Genomic DNA, 15,873 nt, shown 5'->3' with positions numbered 1-15,873 from the left:
AGGCAAATTCCATGACATGGATCATTAGGAAAGGTATTGAAGATAAAACTGCTGCTATCATAATGCCATTATACAAACCTATGGTGTGTCCTGGACTACTATATACAGTTCTGGTTGCTCTCCTCAAGAAGGATATTGTAGAGTTAGAAAAGGGCAACTAAAAGGATCGAGGGGATGTGACGAAAGGATGCAGCAGGATACAGGAAAGCGGATAGAGAGAAGCTCTGTGTTAGATGGAACTTGACGAGGTCACCTTTGAAACTGGTTGGCAAGAGAGGACCTGCGAGGTGATGGCCTGGTTGATGACCCTTCCCGTAGGCGGCTTCCTAAATGCATCAGGGCGCTCTTGCATCGCTTTGTTAACCAACGGCGTCTCAGTCCAGGAGCCTCCAGGCTCTTACATGTTGTTTCTGCATCTTCAGTAAAACTGCCCAGAGTATCCGTTTCCACCGCGTCCTCCTCCAGCTGCATCCTCCCCCCCCATCCCCACTACACGTGTTTACTCTGAGGTCAGCCCCGCTAAGTTGCTCTCTGGACTTTAGTCCCAGGTCAGCGGTGCGAGACTTTCCGCCTTCACTGGGCCTTGGCTAAGAGGCACCTGCTGAGGAGCGCGGTGGGAGCGCGAAGCTTGCAGCGGCCGCCTGGGGCTGTTCTGCCGCAAGCCGCCAGGGGGCGCCGCGGACTGTGCCGGCGCGCCGCGGGACAGGACCGGCCCGGCCGAGGGTGGCGGCGGCTCCTCCCTCCTTCCCCTCCCCGCCTCGGCGTGCGCGCCTGCCCTCCAGTTCGCTCAGCCACCGCCGCCGCTCCGGCTCCCGCTCCCGCTCCGGTGAGTAGCCGCTGACTCCCCCCGCGCGCCCGGTTGCAGAGCTCCTCCGCCCCAGGCGGGATCAGAGAGAAGGAGAAGCCCCTTGGAGCTGCCCCGAGCCGGCAAGAGCCGCGCAGCCCCGGAAGCCCCCGCCGAGAGGGAGGAGGCGGCAGCCCGGGTCCCCCGGCCAGACCGAATCTGCAGGCGCCGGGACCCCCCCCCCCCCCGCAGCCCGCGCCCGGCTTATGCCTTCCGGGGAACCTGGGCGAGGGGGGGGCGTCTGACAGGGGCGCCCGAAGTGCTGCCCGGGGTGGGGAACTGGGCTCGGGAGAAGTTTTTCCCAGCCCCGCTCCCAGGACCAGAAGCCCGCAGGGGCCCTCCACAGATGGGGCCAGAGAGGAGGAAGCCCTTCTGCGCACAGGGCATCGTTCAACTGTGGAACTCACTGCCACAAGGGGGCTGTAGAGTTGGGCAGCTTTAAGTGGAGGCAGAGGAAACCTACTAGCCCTGATGGCTCTACTTTTAATGACTCCGATTATGAGGCTAAAAGGATTAATAAAGTGTACTTCAGTAGGGAGAGTTATTTGGGAAAGGCAGATCTCTCACCTGCACCCCTGGAATATGCTTCAGCCATCAGTGTGAACGCTATATATCCCCTAATTTCCTCCCCATCCACTGAGATCTGGGGGGGGCACTGAGCAGCTGTGCCTTCTGTCCATTCCCAATGTCAACTCCCTTCTTCTGACACATGTTCAGGCTCTTGGCTCCCAAAGGGTGTTCTTAGCCCACAGAGAGGCCAAACTGGCTACTAACTATTGGAACCTGGCTGGCTGGGGCATCTTAATGATCACCTTATTGTCATTTAGCACTTAGCTGGATATTTATAACCTGGCTGATTTAGGTGCTGGGGGCTGAGTTTTAGGACACCATAGCTTTACTAGACGTTTGTTAAGTTGCTCTGGCTGTAGAGACTATGGCAGATTATAAATATACACACAATGAATACATGGTTTGTTTGTTTGTTTGTTTGTTTGTTTGTTTGTTTGTTTGTTGCTTGTTCCTTTCCCAATGCATGTTCACAAGTGGAACAGTGACTCTAATTTGTATATGGAGTGGTGAGAACACTTTGCTCCATGATTCTTAAAAACAAGGAGGAGGTATCAATATAATACACATGTGTTGAAATTCCTTTTCTTTTTCTTTTTTGCATCATGAAACCTGGTGACAGGTGCACCAGGTTGGTTACAAATGCACTAGAGGTTAGCAGATTAATTGAAAGAGATGTACAGAACAATCCTGTGCATGTTGACTCAAAAGTAAGTCCCGCTGAGTTCACTGGAATTTGCTCTCAGCTACACATGTTTAGGATTGCAGTCCTGATGTATGTACTGGGCACAATTAATGAGTGATGAGCCAGTACTGTTTGCCCCACATTAAGAGTCCCGCTCTTTGGCATGAATTGGTCTTAGACATGACCTGTTGATCTTCTTTAAATAGATCATGTACAGATGGCACATGATGCCGCTGTTGTGTGAACTGGATCTGACTTGGCTCCTGCATGTTGCCCACGTCTATTCCTGCTGCCATCCTCTTGGAGAGGGAAGGGTCTTTGTTTTAAGCTTGTCCTTCGCAAGGAGGACAATTGGCTACATTAGGGATAAGGATGCTGCAGATATGTGTGTGGGTTGGATTAGGCCAGCCTTTGCCAAGCGGGTGCCCTCCACGTTTTGGACTGACTCCCATTAGCCCAGCCAGCACAGTTGTGCTTCTCGCAGCCCCAGCATCATACAGCTGTGCTGGCTGGGGCTGATGGGAATTGTTGTCCAAAACATATGGAGGGCACCAAGTTGGGGAAGGCTGGGACAGAAAGTAGGTTGTAATTTGCCCTTTGTCAGTGTAATCTTATGTAAAGCGTCCCCTTGTTTACATGAAGTTCTGCTTACATTTTCTTTATCCCTTGTGGGGAAAAAGACGCAACAATAAATAAAGGAATCTAGATTTCATGCAAGCTTTTACAAAATGTGCAGTGGTGATAAATTAAGTCTTAAAAACGTTAATTACTACACCAGTTCTGGAAGAAGAGTGAATGTTCTCAGAAGCACTTTATATTGATCGGCAGCACCAGCAGATGTGATTCCTTCTCCGACACGCTTTGGGACAGAGCAAACGCTTTCAGTGCTGGAACTCCCCGGCTCAGTCCTGGCGTCTCTGAGCTCAGAAAGACCCCTTGGAGAGCTGCTGCCAGTCAGAGTAGGTGCTACTAGGACTGGGCTAGGCGGACCAGGAGTCTGAGTCAGTGTCAGGCACATTCCTGTACGGTATTTGTCTGTTTCGAAAAAGATTACCCAGCTGTGGGATGTACTGTGGCGAGAATTGTCTCTTTCTTTTGACAGTGATTGTTTCAGAGCAAGTGTAGGGCTATGCTTGAGGGGAAACTTTCTTTACACTCATTCCAAAGCTTGAGTGTGTTATACTAAGTCAGACCATTGATCCATCTATCTCAGTGTTGTCTACCCTGGCTGGCAGCAGTTTTCTGGAGTTTCAGGCTGGGGTCCTAGAGGGAGATGTCGGGGATTGAACCTAGGACCTTTTGCATGCAAAGCTGCATGATTTGATTAGTCCACCGATTGCAAATTTCTCACTAGGATGTATTGCCTAGGACTGCCGCTTTAGACTGGTGCTTCTTCTCTTTTTTAAAAGAAACAAAAATGAAGAAGTAAGTTGTTCTGCCCCAACCTGGTGCCCTCCAGATACTTCTGGAATACAATTAACATCATCCTGGTCAATTGGCCGTGCTGGCTGCAGCTGATGGGGACTGTAGCTCGAAACAGCTGGAGGGGGGCAGGCCAGGGAAGGCTGAAGCAAGTGCTGGCACCTTTCTCTTGGGTTTCCTGAGTTAATTATATCCGTGCATGTGGTAGAGACAGGATATCGCTTAGGTCTGGTCCCTCGAAGTCTTGCTGCTCTGACGGTTTATGAGCATCTGTAATTGCAGACATTCTGTTCTAAGTGCCGTAGCAGTTGTTAACTCTGGTCTACTGAGAGTATCCAGTACCAGTCACTAAACAAAAATGTTTGGAATATAAAAAGACTCTCTTAAACAGAAATTTCACCATTGCCAATTGGACTTAAATGCAGGATAATACTTGCTCTTTTCTGATGAAGAGGAAGGAACGTATTTCTTACTATCGTTCATATTGTGACCATTTTCCAGAATCATTTAGTGGTATCTAGATTGTAAGCTTCTTGCAGGCAGGGACCTGTCTTTTTTGTGTCTGTCTATGTAATAGAAAGCCAGTGTGGTGTGGTGGTTAAGGTGTTGGACTACAACCTGTTTGAATCCCCACACAGCCATGAAATTCCCTGGGTGACCTTGGTCCAGTCACTGCCTCTCAGCCTCAGAGGAAGGCAATGGTAAACCCCCTCTGAATACCGCTTACCATGAAAACCCTGTTCATAGGGTTGCCATAAGTCAGAATCTACTTAAAGGCAGTCCATTTCCATTTTCTATGTAATAGATATATACATGTTTCAGTAAATATTCAAAATATGGTAAATGACAATCCCAGATAAATCTTGCAAATGTCTAAAAATAGGCATAGCTGTTTGTTTTATCTGCATCTATGTGTATGTGTGAGAGAAATCTCACATATGTGGTTGTCAATATTTAGTGATGAAACTGAGTTTTTAAACGTGGGATTTTCAGGATCCACCAAATTTTAGTTGTTTGCAACACAGACAATAAAGAAGTGAGATCCGATTGACATCGATAAAATTACCAATAAAACCAGTTTGGTCACAGTAGAATGATAAGCATGCACTCAAAAGAGCATCACAAAGTTAAGAAAGTTAAAGAATTAATGCTATGGAAATGGAGGATCCCAGCAGGCGTGGTGTTAGTTAAGCTGTCATTATGCCTCTCTACTGGGTGACTCTTACTCCTGCAGCTTGCCCATTCATCACTGTTCCTCCTTCTTGTTCCTCTTCAAGAGGAATATGGGTCTACCGCCCTGTTCTCATCAGGCTTCTCAGCAGGCAAGAGACTCCCCAGCAGTAACACAGAGGAGAGCAGCCCCAGGGCAGTGTCCAGGGCCAGTCTAAAGTCAGAGTCCACGACTACAAAGGGGTCAGACAAGAAGCAAAGTCAGAACAGTCCAAGGTCGAGATCCAAGCAGTCCATGGGCCAGGCAAGAGGCAGGTGTGGGGCCCTCCATGGCCAAGGCTGGTGTATAGACGTTGTTCCAGCAGCTCTCCCAGCCTAGCACGGGGTTTTTTGAGCTAATGCTGCTGGAGCCACACTCCACACCTCAGCTGCTTTCTAGCAGTCACCTTCTTCAGGGAGTCCTGTACTTCTGAGGAGTCCAGGCCTGCAATTGAGCACTCCTCCAGATGGGCTGACGATTGAGGCCGCGGCTGTCCCTTGGGCTTGGGACCTGTTCAGCCTCGATGACAGGGCAAACTTGCCCCAGGTGCCGATGGCCCTTCCTCAGCCTCATCACAGGACCCTGGTTCCTCCCCCTCAGCTGGGGTCTGAGCCAGGGCTGCATCCAAGACCGCAGCGCCCTGGTCTTCCTCTGAGGAGGACTCCCCTCGCTGAGATAAACGGACAGTTCTCCCAATGGAGGGCTGTAGAAAGTGGAGTCCCTCAAGGATCGGTATTGGGACCTGTACTTTTCAACTTGTTCATTAATGACCTAGAATTAGGAGTGAGCAGTGAAGTGGCCAAGTTTGCTGACGACACTAAATTGTTCAGGGTTGTTAAAACAAAAAGGGATTGCGAAGAGCTCCAAAAAGACCTCTCCAAACTGAGTGAATGGGCAGAAAAATGGCAAATGCAATTCAATATAAACAAGGGTAAAATTATGCATATTGGAGCAAAAAATCTTACTTTCACATATACGCTCATGGGGTCTGAACTGGCGGTGACCAACCAGGAGAGAGACCTCGGGGTTGTGGTGGACAGCACGATGAAAATGTCGACCCAGTGTGCGGCAGCTGTGAAAGAGGCAAATTCCATGCTAGCGATAATTAGGAAAGGTATTGAAAATAAAACAGCCGATATCATAATGCCGTTGTATAAATCTATGGTGCGGCCGCATTTGGAATACTGTGTACAGTTCTGGTCGCCTCATCTCAGAAAGGATATTCTAGAGTTGGAAAAGGTTCAGAAGAGGGCAACCAGAATGATCAAGGGGATGGAGCGACTCCCTTACGAGGAAAGGTTGCAGCATTTGGGGCTTTTTAGTTTAGAGAAAAGGCGGGTCAGAGGAGACATGATAGAAGTGTATAAAATTATGCATGGCATTGAGAAAGTGGATAGAGAAAAGTTCTTCTCCCTCTCTCATAATACTAGAACTCGTGGACATTCAAAGAAGCGGAATGTTGGAAGATTCAGGACAGACAAAAGGAAGTACTTCTTTACTCAGCGCATAGTTAAACTATGGAATTTGCTCCCACAAGATGCAGTAATGGCCACCAATGGCTTGGACGGCTTTAAAAGAAGATTAGACAAATTCATGGAGGACAGGGCTATCAATGGCTACTAGCCGTGATGGCTGTGCTGTGCCACCCTAGTCAGAGGCAGCATGCTTCTGAAAACCAGTTGCCGGAAGCCTCAGGAGGGGAGAGTGTTCTTGCACTCGGGTCCTGCTTGCGGGCTTCCCCCAGGCACCTGGTTGGCCACTGTGAGAACAGGATGCTGGACTAGATGGGCCACTGGCCTGATCCAGCAGGCTCTTCTTATGTTCTTATGTTCTTATGAGACCTGACACAAACACAGCAATCTATAAATGTCTTCAGAAACAGGGCAATGGGGCAGAGGGTCCCTAATGGCAGTAAGGCAGGGACTAGGCACACCGTCCGGGGCAGAGTCAGGGATGTTCCAGCCTGTTGATTTCAATGGGTTTAGGTGCACCTATGTGGGACTGAGCAGTTGCAGTGGGAGGGTGGAATATCCTCTCTTGTTGGACCATCGTGACTGGCAAAACCTTTATTGCTTTAAAATATCTGTACACCGCTTAGAGATTTTTATATATATTAAGCGGTATAGAAATGGCTTCAATAAATAAACATAGCAAAAGTTATGCAATTTAAGTGGCAGACAGTTGTGGTTGTGGCTGCGGTGGCTGTTGGTGTTGCCCTGTGATGGCTTCCCGCCCCACAAATGTAAAGCAGCTTTCCCCAGCCTTGTATCCTCCAGATGTTGTCAGACTCCAACTTCCATCAGCCTCAGCCAGGATGACCAATGGTTAGGGGTTATGACTGGAGCTGCAGTTTGTTTATTTATTACATTTATACCCCGCCTTTCTTTTCATGGTAGAAACCCAAGGCGGCTTATATATGGTTCCCAGGCGGTCTCCCATCCAGGCACTGACCAGACTTGACCCTACTTGGCTTCAGCAGGAAGCTGGCCTCATGTGCCTTCAGGCCATAGCCTGGTCTATAGTTCAAAACATCCAAAGGGCATCATGCTGTTGTTAACTGTTAAGAGTCAGTTGCTTGCTGCTAACATGTAGAGGGCACACACCTGGGATCAGGGGCCCAGGTGGGGCTCCTCGGCATGCCTCTCTGAAGGTTTAGGGATTCATGCCTGAATGTTGCTTGTTGGTTGCAGGAAATGCTGATGCAGGTGCTGTAAATGTAACGGCTCTGTTTGAGTGTAGAGAAGAGGGCAGATCCTTTCTTTGGGGGTGGCAGGAATTGAAACGGGGATCTCTCTGTATGCATGATGCCCTCCGCCAAGCTGCTCAAGAACAGAGATGGGAAGGCGGGACAAAAAAACCAGGAAAATTTGGAAAGAATGTTTTTCCCTGTTTCCCCCCAAATTTTCCGTTTTTTTCCCTAAAAAAATTGAAAAATAAAAAGCTCAGAAAAAAAACTGTTTTCCCCCCAGGCCTTCACATTGCTACTCAACAATTTTGCTTTGAGCAACTCGACTGCTCCTTTGCTGCCACTCATAGTGCCATTGCCAACGGCCCCCTTGGGGTCCACACTCAGTGGGTGTTTCTCTTTCATTGCTGAGCAGCCTTCAACCAACTAGCCTTGTCTGCATGTCCCCCTTTTGAATTTGTCCTGAACAGGGCTGGCCCTACCACCCAGCAAAGTGAGGCAGCTGCCTGGGGTGGCAAATGCGGGGGGTGGGCAGCAGCAGAGAGGACAGAGCTGTGTACCCCCCACAATCTGCCTTGCACCCCCTAAGCTAGCCTCCAGGTACTGGGAGGATGCTGTTTCCCCCCCTCTCAAGTGCTGAAGTGAGATTCAGCTACCAGTCTGGTAAGCTTTGATACATGGAATGGGGGCGGGCGGGGGGGGGGGAGAAAGAGGTAGCACTCCATCTTGCCCACCTCACAGCTTCCCTGGAAGAACTCAGCAGGGAGGGTGACGAGGACAAAACTGGCGTTAACTGGCCCTCTCTCGCACGTTCGTGTTGGCTGTGGCTCCACTGTTGGGCCGCCTGCTTTCTGCCCCGCCAGTCCCAATGGGCATCAGTGTTTGCTGTGGGATTGATGCTGTTCGTACCTGAAAGCTTTTCCCAGCATCCACCCAACTTTGTTGGCATTAAATCTCTCCCCCCCCCCATTTATTCTGGATGTAACCTTTGGGATCCTTGAAAATCCAGTAAATCTTTTTTTAAAAAAGACTTTTGAGTAAACATAGCAAACAATTGTGTTTGTGTTGTAAATCTTTCTCTCCACCAATCCTATTTTTAAAGCAATTAGGCAGGGCTTACTTAGGTATCACCGTTTTTATTATGTAGGAAACTAATACTGATTTTTTTTTAATGTTCTGCAATGATCAACTGGTTTGACAATAAACTATTATATGGGGTGTATTTTTACACCTGCAAGTGTGTACTGTATGGAGTCTTTCCAACAACCTGTGAGGTATGGTTGGTGATTGGAAACCAAGGCAGCTCACAATAAGAAATAAATCCCTTTAAAATCCAATAACCACAAAACAAGTATAAACAGTTGCAAAAGAGCTTAAAGTGGCATGATTCTGAGTTTTGGGTTGGGTGGATGAAGTTTATTATTTATTTATTATTTGATATATATCCCGCCCTTCCTCCCAGTAGGAGCCATGGGTGGCAAACAAAAGCACTAAAAACACTTTTAAAATAATAAAAACAGACTAAAAATATATTAAAACAAAACATCTTTAAAAACTTTTACAAATTTGTTAAAACATCTTTTTTAAAAAAGAAAAGGTTTAGAAACATATTAAAAAGCAATTCCAACACAGACACAGACTGGGATAAGGTCTCAACTTAAAAGGCTTGTTAAAAGAACGAGCTCCTTATCTCTTGAGGCTGCAGTTCTCTGGACATCGCCCTGGTTGAACAAGCCCCATTGAATATACTGGGACTTTCTTCTGAGTAAACAAGCATGGGATTGCACTATAAATATCTTTACCAGTTGTGTAAATAATAAACATATTTGATAGTCATGCTTATATAAATATTTCTTCATACTGTGTTCCAATAAGTATCCTATTTCACACTGTGGTTGTACAATACTTCCTCTACATTTTAAGTGTGTCCTTCTTTCTTGAGGTGGTCATGGTTCTCCATTGTTTTCATCCTGAGGGGCAGGTAGGCTTAGAGATGGTGAGTAGCCCATGGTCACCCACTACACTTTATAGCTCATTTCCATTTTGAAAAATTAATTAAAACAATTTACATGCAGGCAATGTTTATTATGTAGACCCACACAATACATTTAAAGCACATCCAACTCACATTTAAATTGCATGACTTCCTATAAAGAATCCTGGGAAGTGTAGTTTCCCCCTCATGGTTATTGTTCTCACCACCCTTAACAAACTGCAGTTCCCATGCTTCTGTGATGGGATTCATGTGCTTCATGGGTGTTGAATGTGCTTTAAATGAATGGTGTGGATCTGCCCTAGGTATAATATGCATTCAAGAGTGAATTGAAAAGAACAAATTTAAAAGATACTTTTTTAAACAGTGGGAGGGTTGTAGCTCATTGGTAGGGCAAATGCTTTGCATGGAAAGGTCCAGAATTCAATTTCTGGAAAAGGCTGTCGCCTGGAATCCTGGAGAGCCCACGCTAGTCCATGTCATCAGTACTGAGCTAGATGGTACCAAATGGCCTGAGTCGGTATAAAGCAGATTCCTTTGTGCCTAAATGTGGGAAGAGACTCAGGGACCACAGTGACTCAGAAATTTATTTATGTATTTTATTTACAACAGTTATATACTGCTTTATTGTAAAAAATCTCAAAGCGGTTTACAGAAAGAATTAAAACAATAAAATATTGGCAAAAACAGTTAAAGACATGTATTTAAAACCATTCAAAATAATAAAACCAACAATGAGTTAAAAACAGATTTAGAAACACAATAGCTTCTACGTGCCTGGATAGGCTTGCCTAAACAAAAATGATTTTAGCAGGTGCTGAAAAGAGGTGACTGCCTGATGTCAATAGGCAAGGAGTTCCAAAGCGTAGGCGCAGCCACATTACAGGACTGATTTCTTACAAGAGCACAAGTACTATGTGGCACCCATAACTTGGAAAACACAGCTTAAACTTGAACTTGGCCTGGTAGCAAATCAGCAACAATGCAGGTTTCAGAGCAGAGGTATTATGTGCTGATAGAATCTCACTCGTGTCTGCAATCGTGCCGCAGCGTTAACTGACTGGCTGCCAGAAGTTTTTTAGTTTTGGTTTTTGGTTAGGAATCCTGACTGGTTGTGGGATGCTGAGTTTTCTGCCTTACTCATAGGAATCTTGTTGTGTTTTGAATGGTATTGCATTTAGGAAAGCATCTCTGTCTTTTGTTTTTCATTTTCTGTTTGCATTTCATTTACCTTTAACCTCACTCCCTTATATCCATAGAAGCAACAGCAGTGGTTGCACGTGCTTAGCTCAACCCCCTAAAACCCACTGATGATGCACCTTGTCGGATGCATGGCAGTTTGTTTTTTGCCCAATAGTGGTAAAAGAGAATTCACATATTTGAAAGTGTGGCTGCAGTTGTTCCCAAGCTGCTGCCTGTGAAAGTAGGTCAAACCATGTATGTTTTCTCTCTGTCAATTATTACTCACTGGAATTGGGTTGGCTGTCAAAATCATTTTATAGCAGCCCACAGGGTGGACAGAAAGGGTAGAGAATTTTCTTATTCTTACTCATTTCTCAGACCTCTTTCTGCAGTGAAGGGTCAAATCTGTAAAGAGGTTTGGAGCAGCCACATTAAAAGATCAGGGCAGGACATTCCAGGCAGGGGGTTGCCAACCCTGCTTGGATTTGGATGTCTTTGCAGGGGATCCCTAGTCAAGCTTTACCAACAGCACAATCCAAACCATATCTACTCAGAAGTAAGTCCTGTTGAGTTCTATGGGGTTTAGTCTCTTAGTAAGTGTGTTTAGAATTGCAGCCTTCAGGGGCATCCATCTTTACTCCTGAATGCTCCCATCTAACATCTCCACAACACTAGGCTCCTTTCTTCCTACAATGGCCTTCTGGTGACTGGACTGGCCTGAAGGCACTTAAACCCTTCTTGCCGAAAGCAAATAGGCTAGATTAAATGTTCCCTACCCAGGCTCCATCTTTTAGCTAAAATTTCTATCTTAATTTCCAATCAGAGTAATGTTTTTGTTTGAACTATATGCTCCAGGTAAGTGTGGTTGATGCTTAATGTATCATACTTAATGACATCACTCGGGTCTGCCCCGTGTGACATCACTCAGGCCCACCCCCTGTCATCACTAGGGCCCGCCCCTGAAATCTCGGGTTTGGGATCCTTCTGACCTGGTAACCCTAATAGGTTCATAAATACTGATAATTTACCACAATCAGTTTACCATAACCAGTCTCAAATTTGCCATTCTTAGGCAAGGCGATTGAGCGGGTGGTGGCAAAACAGTTGCAAGCGCACTTGGAGGAAGCGGATTATCTGGATCCATTTCAATCGGGCTTCAGGCCTGGACATGGGACTGAAACAGCCCTGGTCAGCTTGGTAGATGATATGAGGAGGGCGTGGGATAGGGGCGAATGCACCTTCCTTGTCCTCCTTGATCTCTCAGCGGCTTTCGATACCGTTGACCACGTTATCCTCCTGGACCGCCTGAAGAGGTTAGGCATGGGGGGCACTGTATTGCAGTGGTTCCATTCCTTCCTCTCTGGTAGGTACCAAAGAGTGGCATTGGAGGAGAAGGTTTCGGATCCTTGGCCTCTCACTTGTGGGGTGCCACAGGGTTCCATCCTCTCCCCGATGCTGTTCAACATCTAGATAAAGCCGCTGGGGGCAATCATCAGGAGATTTGGGCTGTAGTGTCACCAATATGCGGATGACACGCAGCTCTATCTCTCATTTAAATCTGCACCGAGGTTGGCTGTAGAAACCCTGTCCAAGTGCCTGGAGTCGGTGAGTGGCTGGATGGGAAGGAATAAACTGAAGCTGAACCCTGACAAAACCGAGGTACTGTTTGTGGGAGACAAGGGAAGGCTGGGGGATGTGGACCTGGTGCTCAATGGGGTACGATTGCCCCTGAAAGACCAGGTCCGCAGCCTGGGGGTCATTCTTGACTCCCAGCTGACCATGGAAGCTCAAGTCTCAGCTGTGAGCCAGGCGGCGTTGTATCAACTCCATCTGATACGGAGGCTGCGCCCCTACCTTCCCAACCATCTGCTCCCACCGGTAGTACATGCCCTGGTCACCTCTCGCCTAGATTACTGTAATGCGCTCTACGTGGGGTTACCCTTGAAAACAGTCCGGAAGCTGCAACCGGTACAGAATGCGGCGGCTCGTCTGATTAAAGGCAGCCGCCGGCAAGATCACATCACTCCAGTGCTGAAGGAGTTGCACTGGCTACCGGTTGTTTACCGGGCCCAATTCAAGGTGTTGGTTTTGACCTTTAAAACCCTATACGGTTTTAGCCCAGTCTATCTGAAGGAGCGCCTCCAGCATCGTCAGGGATGCCGCTCAACAAGATCAGCCTCAGAAGACCTTCTCTCGATCCCACCAGTTAAAACAGCTAGACTGGTGAGGACTAGAGAGAGGGCTTTTTCAATAGTGGCCCCCACCCTGTGGAACTCTCTCCCAAATGATCTCCGCCATGCCCCTTCTATGATGAGCTTCCGCCGGGCCTTGAAGACCTGGCTCTTCAGGCAGGCTTTTGGGGTGGGTTAGGTTTTTATTGTTATGGTTTTAAATGTTAACGTTTTAATGTATTGTTTTTATCTTGTACGTCGCCCAGAGTGGCTGGACATCCAGCCAGATGGGCGACTAATAAATTTATTATTATTATTATTATTATTATTATATAATATTCACTAATAGGCAAAAAACCTTGCGGTTTAAACATGTACCTGTAGCCAACACATATTTCTATCAAACTTTAAAAAGCAGGGAAATTGGGCAGTTATAGTGAATGCACCAGGGGAGCAGGAGACCTGACCTCCTCTCTGAGATATCATACCACCCTACAAATGTGTAAAAATGCAAACACAATTTGGGTTGGTCTTTCACAGTCCAATCCACTTCCTGTGTAGCTTGGAAGAATTTGGTAATGTGCGGAATGTGAATCATCCATGCTGACTATAGTATACAGCCACTGTTGTGGCTGTAGAATATTTATAACTCCACAGGGTTGTTGGGAAGCTAAAGTGGGTAGGGCAGAGCTAATGTTTGAGCTCCTTTGAGGAAAGGCGGGCTACAAATGTTTCCTATTATCCCCCCCTTTTTTTTACATGGAAAAGCAGATATGCAGGTGTTTGATGCAAGATAACAAGGACAATTTTAAAAGGTGCTGACTTGAACCTGGTGGTTTTCTGTTAAGCCCAATATTTATTTTTTTAAGAATCATAGAATAGTAGAGTTGGAAGGGGCCTATAAGGCCATCAAGTCCAACCCCTTGCTCAATGCAGGAATCCACATCAAAGCATTCCCGACTTGAATGCCCCCAGTGTCGGAGAGCCCACTACCTCTCTAGGTAATTGGTTCCATTGTCGTATGGCTCTAACAATTAGACTCTAACCCCATAACAGTTATGTCAATAGAGCTAGATCAAGGCAGGAATCTGAACACAGCATCTGCCTGTTTCCTCATATGGCTTCTTGTATTCCAGCTAGGATGTGGCTATTTTAAGTGATACTGGGGGGTGCAGGAGGGTTTTAATTACCAGTTTCAAAGAATCAAAGATTTATAGAACAGTAGAGCTGGAAGGGGCCTATAAGGCCATCTAGTCCAACCCTCTGCTCATTGCAGGAATCCAACTTCAATCATACCCAACATATGGCCGTCCAGCTGCCTCTTGAATGCCTCCAGTGTCGGAGAGCCCACTACCTCTCTAGGTAATTGGCTCCATTGTCGTATGGCTTTAACAGTTAGGAAGTTTTTCCTGATGTCCAGTCGAAATCTGGCTTCCTGCAACTTGAGCCCATTATTCTGTGTCCTGCACTCTGGGACGATTGAGAAAAGATCCTGGCCCTCCTCTGTGTGACAACCTTTCATGTACTTGAAGAGTGTTATCATATCTCCCCTCAGTCTTCTGTTCTCCAGGCTAAACATACCCAGTTCTTTCAGTCTCTCTTCATAGGTCTTTGTTTCCAGTCCTCTGATCATCCTTGTTGCCTGCCTCTGAACCTGTTCCAGTTTGTCTGCATCCTTCTTGAAGTGTGGAGACCAGAACTGGACCAGTGCTGAATAGAGGGGAACTAATACTTCACACAATTTGGAAACTATACTTCTGTTAATGCAGCCTAATATAGCATTTGCCCTTTTTGCAGCCACATCGCACTGTTGGCTCATATTCAGCTTGTGATCAACTACAATTCCAAGATCCTTCTCACATGTCATATTGCTGAGCCAATATCCCGCATCTTATAACTGTGCATTTGGTTTCTTTTTCCTCAGTGTAGAACTTTGCATTTATCCCTGTTGAATTTCATTCTGCTCTTTTCAGCCCAATGCTCCAGCCTATCAAGGTCCCTTTGAATTTTGTTTCTGTCTTCCATGGTATTAGCTGTGACCCCCAATTTTGTATCATCTGCAAATTTGATAAGCATGCTCTGTACCTCCTCATCCAAGTCGTTAATAAAAATGTGGAAGAGCACTGGGCCCAGGACTGAGCCCTGTGGTACCCCACTCATTACCTCCACCCAGTTTGAGAAGGAACCATTGATAAACACTCTTTGAGTACGATTCTGGCATTATTGAAACAAATTTCAATGTATAGTTCATGGAAAAGGAGGCCAAGAGCAATCTGAGGCCTCGGAAAGTGTGTCATGTGTACAAGAAAGCCGTATCTGCGCTGCAAGAGGAGACCAATTAGCTTTTTCCTGACATTATTTGAAGTTTAATAGCCTATTAAGTAATTGCCATGAGGATTATGGTTCTAGCTACACCCAAAATCGCAATTTATACTAGTTTAGCTGTCATGGCTTGCCTCAGAGAATCCTGGGAACTGTTGCTTGCTGAGGTTGCAGAGAATTCTGCTTACATAGCATCCTGGCTCCCTGCAGTCCCTTGCAGATGAAATGATGGTTTAGACCAGCTCAGCTCAGCAGTGTGGATATGCCCGAAGACTTACATGGCAGAGTTACAGCTTGGCTGCAGCTGAGGAAGCTGGAACGATTTAGGGAGGGAGTGTTGGACACATTCCTGAGTTTGCCTTTGTTTGGTCTCTGAAGCCCCCACCCCCACCCCTTTCACACACACACTTTTAATCCACACTCTAGCCTGTGGCCTCTGAAGGCCTGGGTATCGGTAACAGCAATTAGTTGGTCTCTCTGGCCAATGATGAGTTGCAGAGATTAGCCAAGAGGGCTTCGAAAGGAAGGCAGGAGGTTGGGGCTGCCTTCAACAAAGATGACTCTCTTTGAGCCACTGAACTTAAGACTCTTGCCTGTGCATGACCTTAGCTCTGAGAAGTCACCTTACAGGAACCTTCCCTAACCTGATGCCCTGTAGATGTTTTTGACTAATGACTCCCATCCAACCAACGGTTAGGAGTTGTAGTCCAAAACATCTGCAGGGCATCCAAAGGCTACCCCTAGGCAGACCTCACATCCCACACCAAAGCCACAAGAATCCTTGGCATGGT

The 15,873-nt window shown here is 46.7% G+C and overlaps 1 protein-coding gene across 1 annotated transcript in view; it reads left to right on the top strand.

The window, feature by feature from the left end:
- The first annotated feature begins 233 nt into the window (after positions 1-233).
- The window catches only part of DAPK2 (death associated protein kinase 2), an 82,914-nt gene continuing 67,274 nt past the window's right edge, over positions 234-15,873 (top strand). Inside the window, exons 1-2 of the mRNA XM_061595879.1 lie at positions 234-314; positions 663-826. Coding sequence (XP_061451863.1) covers positions 234-314; positions 663-826 — 245 coding nt within the window. The remainder of the gene's footprint in view (positions 315-662; positions 827-15,873) is intronic.

This window comes from Rhineura floridana, chromosome 14 (genome assembly GCF_030035675.1).
Source record: "Rhineura floridana isolate rRhiFlo1 chromosome 14, rRhiFlo1.hap2, whole genome shotgun sequence".
NCBI classification, from domain to species: domain Eukaryota; kingdom Metazoa; phylum Chordata; class Lepidosauria; order Squamata; family Rhineuridae; genus Rhineura; species Rhineura floridana.
This window is presented reverse-complemented; position numbering and strand designations above follow the sequence as displayed.